The 14,613-nt window shown below is 35.9% G+C and overlaps 1 protein-coding gene across 2 annotated transcripts; it reads left to right on the forward strand.

The window, feature by feature from the left end:
* Positions 1-537: 537 nt before the first annotated feature.
* cldn19 (claudin 19) lies at positions 538-11,326 on the forward strand. Of its 2 annotated transcripts, none has more exons than XM_043252524.1 (5): positions 538-1,215; positions 5,556-5,720; positions 6,215-6,299; positions 7,143-7,289; positions 10,419-11,326. In XM_043252524.1, exons 1-5 carry the CDS (start codon positions 993-995, stop codon positions 10,465-10,467), a joined length of 669 nt encoding a protein of 222 aa, XP_043108459.1. In that variant the 5' UTR covers positions 538-992; the 3' UTR covers positions 10,468-11,326. The 2 variants fall into 2 exon arrangements, with proteins under 2 accessions (XP_043108459.1, XP_043108460.1); XM_043252525.1 differs by having other exon boundaries at positions 539-1,215; positions 9,970-11,326.
* The last annotated feature ends 3,287 nt before the right edge of the window (positions 11,327-14,613 follow it).

A 14,613-nucleotide genomic window follows, 5' to 3' on the forward strand; every position in this document is an offset into this window, starting at 1 on the left:
CCCGCTGTGTGTTTCCCTCATTCGGTGATTAAACCGAGCGAGTTCCCATGGAGATCCTCTGAGCTGTCACAGGCCAACCCCTAAATCTCCACCAGAAGCAAGAGTTTTTGTGTGCGGGTGACACTTCCTTTCAAACGAGCACAGTTTAAACGCTGATTTATGCGCCTCTGTAGTGCTTCACAAGGGTCAGTGGGGGAACGCATTCAAATGGGGAAAACAACTTCACCCAACAGATGCCACATTTCTGACACAGGAGCAATAACTTTAATCCACACATGACTGTGAAGATTTGAAGACACTTGCTCACTTTGAGAATTTTACGCAATTAGGGCTTTGTGGAGTATCGCACGTCCCACTCTTGCGGATTGACTCCACAAGTGACATCTGGGCTTAATTAGTCCCTCCTGCAGTATTTTCAGTAGGCGTTTCTCTTCACTAAACCACCAATCAGAGAGTAATCATCAGCCTGGCACTCCACCCCCCAATGCATTCACTCTGTCAAGGCTTTTTTTTTTGTCTGTGAAGTATTCTCCGTCCTTTTTTTCCCCCCATTCCCGCTGCTCTGCCCCCTGAGCACCATCCAGACGCACTGGTGTGTGACAAGAACAGCTATGCAGACAGTAAAGCAGCACTCAACCACATCCTGACGGCATCCTGGGCATCTCAAACGCTCTTTCCACAGGCTCCAGAAGTGGGGTACCTTCAGAGAGGAGACTTGAAGGACTCAGTTTTAGACAGAATCAGGGGATGTCACAGGAAGCCTCCAAATGAGAGATACTGAAGCGAACGAGAGTTACAAAGGGATACAACGAGTGACCGAAGAGTTGGCGAGAATCAGACAGACTTTGACTGCTCACCTCGATTCGTTCGACTCATTCTGAGCGAGGTGGATTTCTTTACACGTTCTTGAGGGAATTGCAGGTGGCTTCCTGACTGGAGAAATTCGCTGAACTCTAATTCTACTCTGAAACCGAAGTTTGAAAAGGACAATTATGGCAAACTCTGGGTTTCAGCTTCTGGGCTATTTTCTCGCTCTGGGTGGATGGATTGGCATCATCTCCACTACGGTGCTGCCCCAATGGAAGCAGTCCTCTTATGCAGGGGATGCCATCATTATGGCCGTGGGCTTGTATGAAGGCCTGTGGATGTCCTGTGCATCTCAGAGTACGGGCCAGGTGCAGTGCAAGATCTTTGACTCCTTGCTCTCGCTGGATGGTAAGTACTAAACAAAGAAAAAGGGTGGTTCACAGTTCTACCATCATTTACTCAAATTCATGTCACCTGTATGAGTACACAAAAAGGTCTTTAGTAGGATGTTTTTCCATGTACAAGCAAAAATATTATTCAAAGTATTCCACAGAAGAAGAAAGTCAGGCATATTGGTTTAGATAGAATGGCATAAGTATGTTAAACTTTGATGAAAATAAGGGTTCCAGAAGAACCATTGGGGTTTTTTTTTTCTAGTGTGAAGAACATTTTAATATTTAAAAGAACCTTTTCCTCTCATTGTGCAAAGGCTAGGTACCATGGACTTAACAGAACCATAGATGCCAGTAAAGAAACTTTCATTTTGAGCATACGATAAATTTGTTCAAGTTTTATGAAAAACACAAATCTAAAAAAAACTTTATATGAAATAATAATTAAATCAAGATTCTTTGGCTAGAATAGGTTGGTGGCAAAAAAAAGCGCAAACAAGAGAGCTGCTGTGTGCACATGGTTTTAATCAACTCGTTTAATCGATCAAATTAAAATATGTGCATTTTGACATATTATAATGAAAGTCTTATGTGACATTACCCTCACTGAAGCGCTGACTCTACCAGACTGCCGTTGAATGCAATTACATGCCGATTAATCAACATTTAGCGCCACTGTCATTGTCAATTTTGTGGGGTCTTGTTATGTCTAATCAGAATCAGTCACTTCTCGTTTATTTCTGGGACCGTCCTGGGAAGACGACGTCTCTAAAAATCAATTATGAATGGTGGCTGATGATTGCACGTTTAGGATGATTAAATTTTTCTTCCATGACAAATAGCATCATAGCCACATCTGTTTGTGATTTGTGGTTAAATATCATACCATTGCAGGCAGTGACACATTGTAACGGAGTTATGAGACACTTTCAAAATGAAAACGAAATATAAATGTGGCATGGTTCAGAGAAAACAGTTTGCCATCTTATATTCTGCATCATTGCTTTAATAACAGCGTATTGTCTCGAAGTGATGAATGGCAGTTGTGTTGAGAAGAAAAGGCCAGTGTTTAGGCAAACACCAAAGATATGTTCAGAATGCACATCCCCACACAACACACAGGTCGTCTTCATCGTTGTTTAGAGGAGATTATAAGCAAACAAACATTTGACAGCAAATAAGATTGGCTACATTTGTTGTTACAGATTTTGTCTGATAAAGGTTCCAAACAAAACCAAAAAGGTTCTTATATGATGTAATTGGAGAACTTCCAATGGAGAACTTGTTCCACACAAAGAGCATCTACTGTGATCAATTTATCGACCAGAAGAACTAAAGTATAACGCAACATCAAAAGCAGTTTTAATCTCCAAAGAACCAATTAGTAACCCCAACAATCCTATGAAGCCGAAAATGGTTCTTTATGAGGAAAATATTCTCTGCTGAACCGAAAATGCAACAAAGTACCATCGAAAAATATCTTATTACTTTAAAGAGCGCCATTAATCGTAGTCATCATTGCTGTAGGCTTTGTTGAATTTCCAAAGCAAACACCACAGCAATGTTGTCTAAAATACTGGTATTAATGCCACTTAGCTTCATCAAGGAACAACTTTCCACATGAGATCTGACAGATTTATGCATGGAATATTCATCCAAAGACCTTTCATGGCCTTGGCTGACACTTTCTGCCTCATTACTGTTTTGTGGAATATCATTTGGCTTTAAAAACATCTCTATCACACATCCGCTGCTCATACACAAAGACTACACTCAGTACTGTACTGCTGGTGGTGGAATCTGTAACCCTCGTCCCACAAAGGGTGACGGGACCATCTGATTCCATTGCCCCCCCCCTCCTCCCAGCCTTAGGTCATCTGGTTGGATAGTGACTGCAATGTTCTGGCTTCTGTATGTACAGACAGCCTCCCACAAACTTGCATTGTTTGCCCCTTTTCTGCTGAAGTTCTAGTGTCTTTTCTTGAACAACTGTTATTATGCGCTGACAACTAAACACGGTATTTAGGATAAAACAACATCTCTGTGAAGCACACTTTAGCTACGGTAATTCAAAGGTATGAAACATGCACTGTAAATGTGTCCAGGGAAATACTGCATGCAATGCAGACAAAAATGATAGTGTTTTGTTGTGTCAATATATGTCAGCCAAAATATCTCATAATTCTTAAATCATAATTTCCTAACCAAGAAATATTTTCAGAAAACACAAGTCAAAATGAAGTTACTTTTTACTTAGAAGAAGCTAAATAATCTGCCAATAGGGAAAGAAAAATATCTATCTATCTATCTATCTATCTATCTATCTATCTATCTATCTATCTATCTATCTATCTATCTATCTATCTATCTATCTCACACAGAAAAAATTAAATATGTTAGTGAAATTGTGAATTGTTTTGAGGAAACATATTAATAGACTCTCAACTTTCCCTGTTGCTTTATTTAAACCTATTAGTTAAGGTTGATTTTGAAAAGTAAGCAGAGCCACCCAGAAAGTATTAACTATAACGCAAAGGGACAACCAGAATACAAAAAGAAATGGAAACTAAATTCATGCAAATTTCGGCCATCTGGTAACAAATCTAAATCTATCTGCATGGGTAAGAACAATGTTTAAGAAATCCTCATCGAGGGCGTCAAAAATAATTATGACGTCATAAATAAGCGATTTGTGTGAGGGATGCATTGAGAGATGTTTTCAATGACGTGTGTAGCAGCCCACAAGCGCAAACAATAGACAATGGCCGAGCCTCACATGCAGCTTCTCTTGAAGCATATTCTCTGCCATTGTACGTGCGCTTGCCTTCCTTTCGTCCGTGCCAGGCGCTGCCAACGTTGGCACTGGACGAGGGATTGTGGGAGGACCCTCCACCCTTCACCCGGAGTCTAACTACCCTCATTCAAACACGACCTTGAGATCACGGCGTTACTCCGCGAAGCGCTCTCCTTACAAATCAAGAAACGAAGCAAAACAAGGATGAAAGGCCGCAAAATAAGACCTCTCTTATAAAGCGCTAAAATCCCGCTTCAAAGGCGGCCTCTTCGCGCATAAATCAAACATCAAAAGTCGTGTGATAATCTCTCCTCAGTTCTTGACTTCTTTGAGACGCTGTTATACTTATTTTATGGCTTCGATTCGTGTTTGATGCAACACTTTCAAAGCTTCTGCCGAAAAATGGGAGGGCTACAGAGGTGATTCCTATTGCATGTAGCCATCTGAACTCTTCTTTTGAGGAGATGTGAATAACAATGCATGGACGGATCAAAAGGGTTCGTGGTCTGCCGCTATTGTGCGATTCCGAGTTGAAGTTGAAGTCATTATCCATGCTGAACTGGGATGTTAGCATGTAGCTGTCACACAAAAGCAGAGGCACAGGCATGGAAAACAATCCCTCTTTGTAGGAAAGCCACAGTAATCCCCTCTGTGCGAAACATGTAAAAATGTCACTCCTACAACATTATGCATGAACCGAACACCGTGTGGGCTATTCATGGAATTTTAATGTATTACAGCAGCTAAAAATCACTACTAAACAACGCTCGAAATGATGCTAAATGTTCATTCTGCAGCTCTGGGAGAGTTTAATGTGTCCGCAACATGTCCAAATGAAATGTTCCTCTATATAAAATGTGCATTTTGCGTATGGTAAAAATGATTTTAAAAGAATTAAGAATTTGGTTTCATATAGCCTGGTGTCAAATTTAGGCGAATGCAAAAAAGTCGGAAAATAAATAAAGTACTCAAAGTTTTTGTGCTTAAAACTAATGCTAAGAAAATGCTAAGGCCATAGGACAGAATAAAATTACAAATAAAATGTCAAACGGATTATTCTATAAATTGATTTAAAGTAATTCATTTATTATAAAATACAAATTAATAATACATTCTAAACATATTAGACGGACGAAACAAAACACAGTTTAATAATATAATTTGCAGTGTTAGGATTCTGATGATAGTAATAGCTAATGAAATAAGATAATAATAATAATCTAATAATTGGTGTGTCAAATGTAGGCAGAAAAAATAATAAACTATTTTTATTTGTAAAGTAAGTCTTAAAGAAGTATTTATACTATTTCTTATATTTAATTATATTAATATATAATTAATATTGATTAATATCTAATCCAATACCTCATAACGTCTCATAATGTCTAATAATTAAAATAATAAAAATAATAATAATAATAATAATTATATATGTATGTATGTATGAATGTATATATATATATAATTATTACTGGTAAATAAAAAAAGACAAAATGGATTAAGACTATAAATAAATATTCCCACTTAAACTCTCTGCTATATTTGTGTGTTTGTTTTTTCAGTCCACATTCAGACGTGTCGAGCTCTGATGGTGATCTCAGTGCTGATGGGATTCATCGCTATCATTGTGAGCGTGGTGGGGATGAAATGCACAAAGGTGGGTGACAACAACCCATCCACCAAGAGCAAGATCGCCATCTCTGGAGGGAGTCTGTTCCTGCTCTCAGGTGAGTCTCCAGACCCACTCTAAACACTGCATTCATACAAGCTTGGTGAAAATATGTTAAATCACGTTTGTGACCATTTGTCTTTGTGATGCTCACGTGCACTGGATTGATTTGAGATGATCATGCCAATAAGCTTACTGCGGACTTTGAGCAACAACATAAACAAAGTCATTACTACGCTCTGCACTGAGTGTAACTGTGGTAAGAATGAGAAAATTGCTTTATCTAGGTCAATGTCACACATACCTCGGTCCAGTAAATCATTCAGCGTAAATTAGTTTTGGTAAATAAATTGACATTCCTCCATTAGCCTCCACATTCTTGAGGTCTGTTTTGGTCATCAGTCACTGTACCGCTTCTGACTCGTCTGACATGCAGAAGTAAACAGGAAGTGGCTAGTCGGGTCACATTAGCACATTCTGTAAAGCCTGAAAATAAACAAACAGAGATATGGTCAATGACAGCGCTAAGACTGTGATTTCTACCATGTGTAGGTGTGTGCACGCTGGTGGCTGTGTCATGGTACGCCACACAGGTCTCCTACCATTTCTTCGATCCGAATACGCCAGTTAATGCCAGGTAGGTTGAAACTGGTATTTTATTTTTTTTTTTTTTTTTTTTGTGCAGATAAACATATTTGTCTCATTAATACTATATTGAAAGCCAACCAAATGTCTGAAACTTTCATATAAAAAATATTGAATTATATTTAAATATATTTAATTTCTTTTATATATATATATATATATATATATATATATATATATATATATATATATATATATATATATATATATATATATATATAAAATCAAAAATATACAAAATACATGGGTAATGTAAAAATATGTACAAATACAAACTTTAAAATTTAATATACAAAATGCAATAATAATTGTATAATTTATACTATAAAGGCATTCATTAAACATACATATGTAATGTATTTATATAATAAAACAAATAAAACATAGTATTTATGTTTTATTTCTTAACTGTAAAACTGAGTTTCCAAAGTTGTAAATTAAAAAACTGATTATTTTAGTACCTTTTACGAAACAAAAATAAATAAATAAATAAATAAAAATACATCCTGTTTCAGTGAAAAATTATATTAAAAATTACATTTCTACTAGTGTTTTAGTTTAATTTCATTCCTTTGTAATTATGTGTGGAATTTACTCATAAAAAGCCATTTCTTTTTGAATACTGTAACATATAATATATATGACATTTTATATATATATATATATATATATATATATATATATATATATATATATATATATATATATATATATATATATATATACCCTATAGGATGCAAGTACATTTCTTGTTTTATGTTGAATTTAGGGTGAGGTGTTTTTTATCTGCATAGAAAAAATAGCCTGATTACATTATCTTGTGATTGTCTTTCAGGTATGAGTTTGGCCCCGCCCTCTTTGTGGGGTGGGCGGCTGCCATCCTGATGATGCTGGGCGGCTCGTTCCTCTGCTGCTCCTGCGTTAACGAGGACAGAAGAGGACAGCAGTTCTACCGGCAATCTCAACCCTCTACAGCCAGGGAGTACGTGTAAATACAAAAAATAAAATAAAAAGCACTGCAGAAAAGGAAAAACTATAAATATAAAGAGCAGCGGGTACAAGAGACAGAGCTCTTCCCACCATGAGCACACCTTCTCACTCGCACCGACCGTTTTATCCAGGTCCAAAACACACAAACTAAACTATTACACAGACAAACATTTACATTGTCTAGGCCTACGGTCAAGGTGGTTTGTGTACTTATTTTCAGAGATACTGTACGTATCTTGCCATACTTTCATTTTCACAAAGACGTGGAAATTCTGTACTTCACTGACATGTACGGTTACATACCTAAATAAGCTTTTTAATTATGGAAATGCTATTTTCACCAAAAAAGAAACCAATTTTACAAAGCTGAAATCCCTACGGACTTATAATTTACACTGGACTCTTTCTGTAGTCATTTTACATGGGTTTCAGGAAAACGTCTTAACGACTTTTATGTGAAGTGAATATAAAAAAATCATCCCGCGGACCAAAGTCTAACTGATTTAAAAGTCACAGTTTTTATATTGCCTTTCACCGAACTAAAAGGCAAATAAAGCAAAAAAAGACAAGATTCTTTGTGGGCTATGTTCGGACTAGCATACTGCTCTTATGATGCTAAAGCAGTATGTAATATCTATACTGTGAAAAGTCATTCAATGAGACAGGAAGACTTTTTTAGTTTTTGAACAAAAAAATGCAACGCTATTTAAACATCTATTATTTCCAATCCAATCCAGTATGCAACAGTGAAGTCGTGTGACGATGTGCAATGCATTCTGTTTTGCATCGCGTATGCTAATGGCAGGCATTGTACACTATACACGGCGCGATATTCAGCAAGCAGTGCTTGAATCCGAACGTAGCCCGTAGATAGAAACGGTTCGTGGCTGTTCTGATTGGCTGGTTTGTTCTGCATGGTGGGAGCTCTGTTTGCCAGCTATGTGTGTTCCCGACTAAGGTCACACTGACACCACATTGAGGAGACCAGGAGTCACTTCCACCGTCCGCTGAAGTGCAGGGAATTCCTACTAGAACCATAGAGGACCTTATTTAAAACCGCTGAGTTCCAGCGCTCCAGTGTGGGAAACTTGTAAACATGCTATTTAGACGAAGCACTTTCGAGGGAAAGTCCAAAACTGGTTTCAGACCAAAATATGTGTCAGAAAAGAGCTCGTAATTCACCGAGAGAGAATCACACCACTCATAATTCTGTTTACTTGGACTCAATAAAAGAAATAAATCAGGCGAAACACCCACAAAATTAGTGCTGATCATAATTCGCATCCTATTCACAAAAACGTGCCCTGACAATGGCTCAGAATGAGCAGAGCATAAATAAACAACATCTATTAGCTCAGTTTAAGGCTGAGGTTTGGGAATCCGGTGCATTCTGTAATTAACCTCAATCGAATACAAAGGAAAAAAGCGAATGACAACGGACTTTATTTATGACACGATTGCATTGTAAAACCATTTTTATGCTGTCGCCGATTCGCATAAAAATGGATTTAGACCGACATTCTGCCTGTGTGTCATCATCTAAAAATATAAAAAAGGCCCAAAGCACATATCCAGTGATATTTTAGAAATAACCCATTTTCTTTCAATGTGTGAGACTTCCGATTCATTAAACGTTATAGCTAAATAATCCAAAAAAAAGTATGAGAAAAAACTATTTGGGCTACAAACTGGTGCATTTATTATGATAATGAATATATGTGACCGGGGACCACAAAACCAGTCACGGGTGTATATTTCGCAAAACTGAGATTTATGCACAATTTAAAAGCTGAATAAATGAGCTTTCCGTTGATTCATGGTTTGTTAGGATGGGACGATATTTGGCAGAGATCAAACTATTTGAAAACCTGGAATCTGAGAGAAACATAGAAACACTGAGAAAATCACCCGTGAATTTATCGAAATGATTTCTTGAAATGAATGAAAAATGAAGTTTTAATATATTTACAGTAGGAAATGTACTAAATATCTTCACGAAACAGGATCTTACTATCCTGACATCAAAGAAAATCGATCGTTTTGACCCATGCGATGTATTTTTGGGAATCGCCACAAATTACGCCCCAGCGACTTAAGACCTGTGCTTCAGGGTCACATGTGACGAATCAAAATCGCAGCAGTTTGCAATCAGCATGACGCAGGTAAAATAACTACAACTGAATGACGATAAAAAGCTTTGGAGCTATTGTATTGTTTCTAATCATTCCAATACAGCGGTTTTTGACCTAAACCTCACAAACGTACCTCACCTTAAAAATAAGTTGGACTGATAGGCAAAGAGGTGCTGGAACGACATACGTTTCCCACATCATGTGAAAAACCAGTGGACAGTAAAAGTTCGGTCTCCTGTCTCCAAAACCAATGAGGCGTCGGTTGTCGTACCTGAAAAAGCTAACGCTCCTTAACTAACAGAAACTTCACGAGCACCTCTAAAGCACGCAAGTGTCATGTAACTCGAGACTCATCTGTCTTTCTGAGATCTGAAGTTGCTGGCGTATCAAACGACCCGCCTGCGCGCTTTCCGTCATCCATTTCCGCTAACGTTTCCACGCTAACAAACAGAGAACCGAGAGGCTCTCGTCAATTGTCTCTGTCCCGGGTTCCTCTAATGCTGTTCTTCTCTGTCTGTCTTCTTCTCTTCTCTAATTCAGGGATGAGTTGTTGAGTGAGACTAGTTTCCCTGACTGACCAACCCTCCCTGCCTTTACTCGAGGACTGTCCGAGCTCCACTCTCTGTTATCTGTGTCCTTCACTCCCACCTAGAATCCAAATTTGGACGCTTGTCTGTACGACTGGGCAAATGTCCCTTCTACACCCTACATACTTAAAATCTGTGTGCCTTTTTTCAACATCTGATCAATAAACGTGTTTGAAAAATCGTCACCCTCCCCGTATCTGTTGTGTGCGTGGCCTCCACCCCCAAACCCCTCTTTGTTCGTGACCCCATAAAACAAAAAAAAAATGTAAATACGTATCATTTTGTAGCATGTGCGTGAAAACACCCTACAAAGCATGGACTGTTGCATTGCAATACACCTGAAACGGTGGACCTGATCTCCGTTTTCTTTGTAACATGTTTTGTTTTTCTTTTAAATTGCAGAGCAAATGTTAAAAGTTCTCCAGCAGAGAAAGGGGAGCAGTACTTGTAGTTTGGGAGAGGGCGACTTCGTGGGTCACAAGCTGTTAGATTTTGGCAACAGACAAGACACTCTCTTTTTCGGTGAAAAACAAAAATCAACTAAATACAAAAACAAAACAGCAAAGAGCTCCAGTAGATCCCTGTTGTGCAGACAACGCAGGGGTTCGTAAAGCCAAGCAATGCATTTGTACTGTAGCGTAAAACAAACGATAAAAATTTGATAAGGAGTGAGCCACAACAGCGCTATCGCGAAACGAATATGTCTTTTTTTTTTGTTACAGTTGGAGTTATACTTGCCGAAAATCTATATCACTTATCTGGAGAGCATTGATTCAGGGTACATTATAATGCATTTAAATAATTATGCAAAACTTCGATATGCGCGGTGTAATATACTGTGTTTTGACTCACATATGTCTTTTAGTTCGCTAATAGTTTCTGTTCTTTCTTGGCTTATATATGAGATGGATCTTTTACCCATGGTAAAATCAATTGTTTTTTTTTTCTTCTTCTTCTGTTTTTTTGTTTTTGTTTTGTTCGTAAAATGTACGGTACGTAAACTTCGAGGGGTTTGTCGCGTTTGATTTTGCTTTAAAAGAAACCCACATGCGGCACAGATACAGTTAAATCTCTCTAGTGCACTTATGATTTGTCTTGGTGAATTGTATTCAACCTGCATTGAAAGGCACTATTTATCATAAATAATGTCTTTGAAGTGGTCACGGAGTCTGTATGTAGGTTGTCGTTAGGATTTTTTTAGTTCATGTTCCACCAGTTATGTTACCTAATATTCAAGTATGTATCATCTCATATGATGTATCGAGCTTTCTGTTCATCTGTTTTAAAATAAAATAAACTATACAAAGATACATTTGCATGTTTGCGTTACTGTAGAAAACAAACTGTCAACCAAAACTGAAAAGATTCGATTTGATTAAAACAGAAGTACAAAGGCATAGGATTTTATACTTAACAATATTGTGAGTTAAATAACACTAAATGAAGCGACCTAAATGAAGTCTGGGAAGAAAAAGAGATCCCAAGCAGTTAAAATGCACCTTTACTTTGCCATTTGACTTTTTTATTAACTGTAAAATGATGCAAATGACAATAAATGATATACTAAACACCCTGTAATACATATATAATATAAAACGTAGAATTTTTGTATAATAGTAATAGATATTTTGTATGTCAATTTTTATTAGTTATACGCACTATAAAATAACATTTAAGTACAGATATTATAGGTAGCGGATAGATATTATGTATATGCATTTTTATTAATAATAATAATGCATAGTACTCAAGAACTATATTCATTTCAAATTTGATTTGTTTTACTAATTGTACAATAATGATAATGCAAAAACAAACACACACACACATTATTGCTGTCACATGATTAATAGCAATTAAGTTTGTTAACAAATATGTTTATATATATATGTACACACATACTTCATATATTTAAAAATAAATGTATTTAGGTGAATATATTTATTCTTACATTTTATTTTATAAATAAATATATTTAATAGACAAACTACAATTGTTTAAATAAATATATGCATGAAAGTATGTGTATTAGGTATTTCAACATACACAATAAATATTTTTGCCGCACACACACATATATTGGGTCAGCAAGAACTTTTATGTGGTTAAAAATGATTTTAATAATTTGGCAGCACTACTATAATATATGTATATACACGTAAAAAGCATAAAATGACATAAAATATAGATATTACGTATATACACATTATATGCAGTCTATATATATATATATATACATACATACACACACCTTTATATTTATTATCATTATTATTATCAGAGTTCAGAGTTCGTTCATCAAATATAAATCTATGAGATATTTTAAACCTGCAAAAATTGTCCAGTCTCTCAGAAGGATGTAAAAATAATTATATTACAAACACTCATTTACATTTTTATGCATGTTTCATACTGAAGATTTTAGTCATGTCTTGAGTGGTCAGTGCTCGCATCATTTTTTCATCTCCTCTTCAAAAGTTCTTGTACTTTCTTCATTATCATATTAATAAAAGTTCTAAAGAAAAAAAAAGTCAAACTCGCTGACTTCACTTCATCAAATAAATGGGGCATGCAAAAGCAGGTTTACAATGAGACCAGCCCAAACAGAGTCTAGCCAGATGAATGTCTGTGTTTGTCTCAGTACCTCGCCACGATTCAGACCTGTTTTTTACACCTGGATGATCTTTTCCTCATGAATGCTGTGCTTGACCGAGCGTCTGGACCCCTGATGGAACTCAATTTGAGCAAAAAAAATAAAAAAAAATAGACTGTCTGTTTTGTTTGGACTGACTTGGCCTGGTTTCAAAGTCGTTAATGTAATCTTCCTGACTGGTGTTTGGACGAGGGGTGAAACAGGTCTGTGCTTTTTTTTTTTTTTTTTTTTTTTTTTCCAGCCTCGTTTATGATAGTGTCGTTTATCAGCAAAGCAACATTACATACAGTCTGATTCTACCAAGCTATGACGCTAATTTTATTAATGAGATGAAGCACAGATGAAGAACGGTAATGGTAAATGACTTTTATTATGTATGTATTTTCATGTAGTGATAAAGCAACATTGACGTAATTAGATACAGTGGCAAAAATCCATTCTGAGACCCGGTTATAGAGATTTTGCCTCTGTATTGGACATTATATTTTTGTGGATTTCTCTATGTACAGAGCACATTCAGGGCTATACAGAGATACCAGATGTTTGGAAGTTTCACCATGAACACGCCTTCAACAGGGTCTTTAAAGATGGGTAAAATTTATTTAGTGAAAATTTTTACATCTTAATGGAAATATGTTTATATTTTTTGTAATAGTCAAAGAAATAAAATATAAAAATAATAATAATAATAATAATAATAATAATAATAATAATAATAATAATAATAATAATAATTGTTTGTCATAAAGCAACATCTCAGGAAAATGTTAAAGGAATTTCAATCCAAATATGACTTCCTTTTATGAAACAGGAAGTCATTTTATACATGTCCAAGGTAGAGGACACCGGGACCAAAAGCATGTTTATTGTGCATTTTGGGAGACATAACGATTGAATAGGAAAATTATAAAACAGGCCAATTGTTACAGTGTATTAATATGTAATTTAAATACAGCGTATATAGATGTAGAATTGCGTTTAATGGGAAAATAAGTTTAAATATCACACACATAAAACATAAAACAGTATATAAATTTTTTTAAAATATTTTATAACATAGTTGAGAATCAGCCTTAAACAAAGTTTGACATAAAAATCCTGAAACCTAAAAACCGATTGGTGATTTTAACAAATAAAATCATTGTTTTTTGCCTTTTCTGTGTCTTTTCATGCAATTTTACTTTTTTTAGAAAAACAAATAAAATAAAATATGAATCAATTTTAATTTGTATTATTATATTTTATATATATATTATATATATATATATATATATATATATATATATATAGAGAGAGAGAGAGAGAGAGAGAGAGAGAGAGAGAGAGAGAGAGAGAGATTTTTTTTTTTTTTTTTTTTTTTTTTTTATTAAATTATAATAATATATATATATTTTTTTCTTCTTAATTTTTTTTTCTGGGTTTGAGGAGGATGTAACCATTACTCTGTGTATTGTTGCGGTGCTAAGAGTTTCGACCTGAATTACTTAACATCATCATTTTGCCTTTCAAACCAACTCTTCTTTCACTGAAACCTGAAGGCAGCGTGAACGCGCATGCGTGTAAAGTTATCAGAATCATAAACAGCAGCTTTTAGTTCTTATGCATTCAGCACTCACATCGCAGCCCATGGTTTTCAGAAGCATTTGGTGGATCGCTGACTCGGTATCGTGTTTAATTACGTCCGACGATTTCGAGAGTATTTGTCAACACGCACGGGGTACTGAGCACATGATGATGGATGTGGAAAGAGAAAATGAGTGAAACCTCAGCTATTCCGGAATGTTCTCTAACGGCTTTCCAGCAATGTGTTTTCCATTTCCAAACCTGAAATATCATTTAAAGTTGCATTATGTGCTGTTTACCATTCCGACTTCATGGTTACGCGCGGTGAAAAGAACGAACTAACTTTAAAAGCCAATTAAATCGTTCAAATAAATGAATTAA

Source organism: Puntigrus tetrazona, chromosome 11 (assembly GCF_018831695.1).
Source record: "Puntigrus tetrazona isolate hp1 chromosome 11, ASM1883169v1, whole genome shotgun sequence".
Taxonomy (NCBI): Eukaryota; Metazoa; Chordata; class Actinopteri; order Cypriniformes; family Cyprinidae; genus Puntigrus; species Puntigrus tetrazona.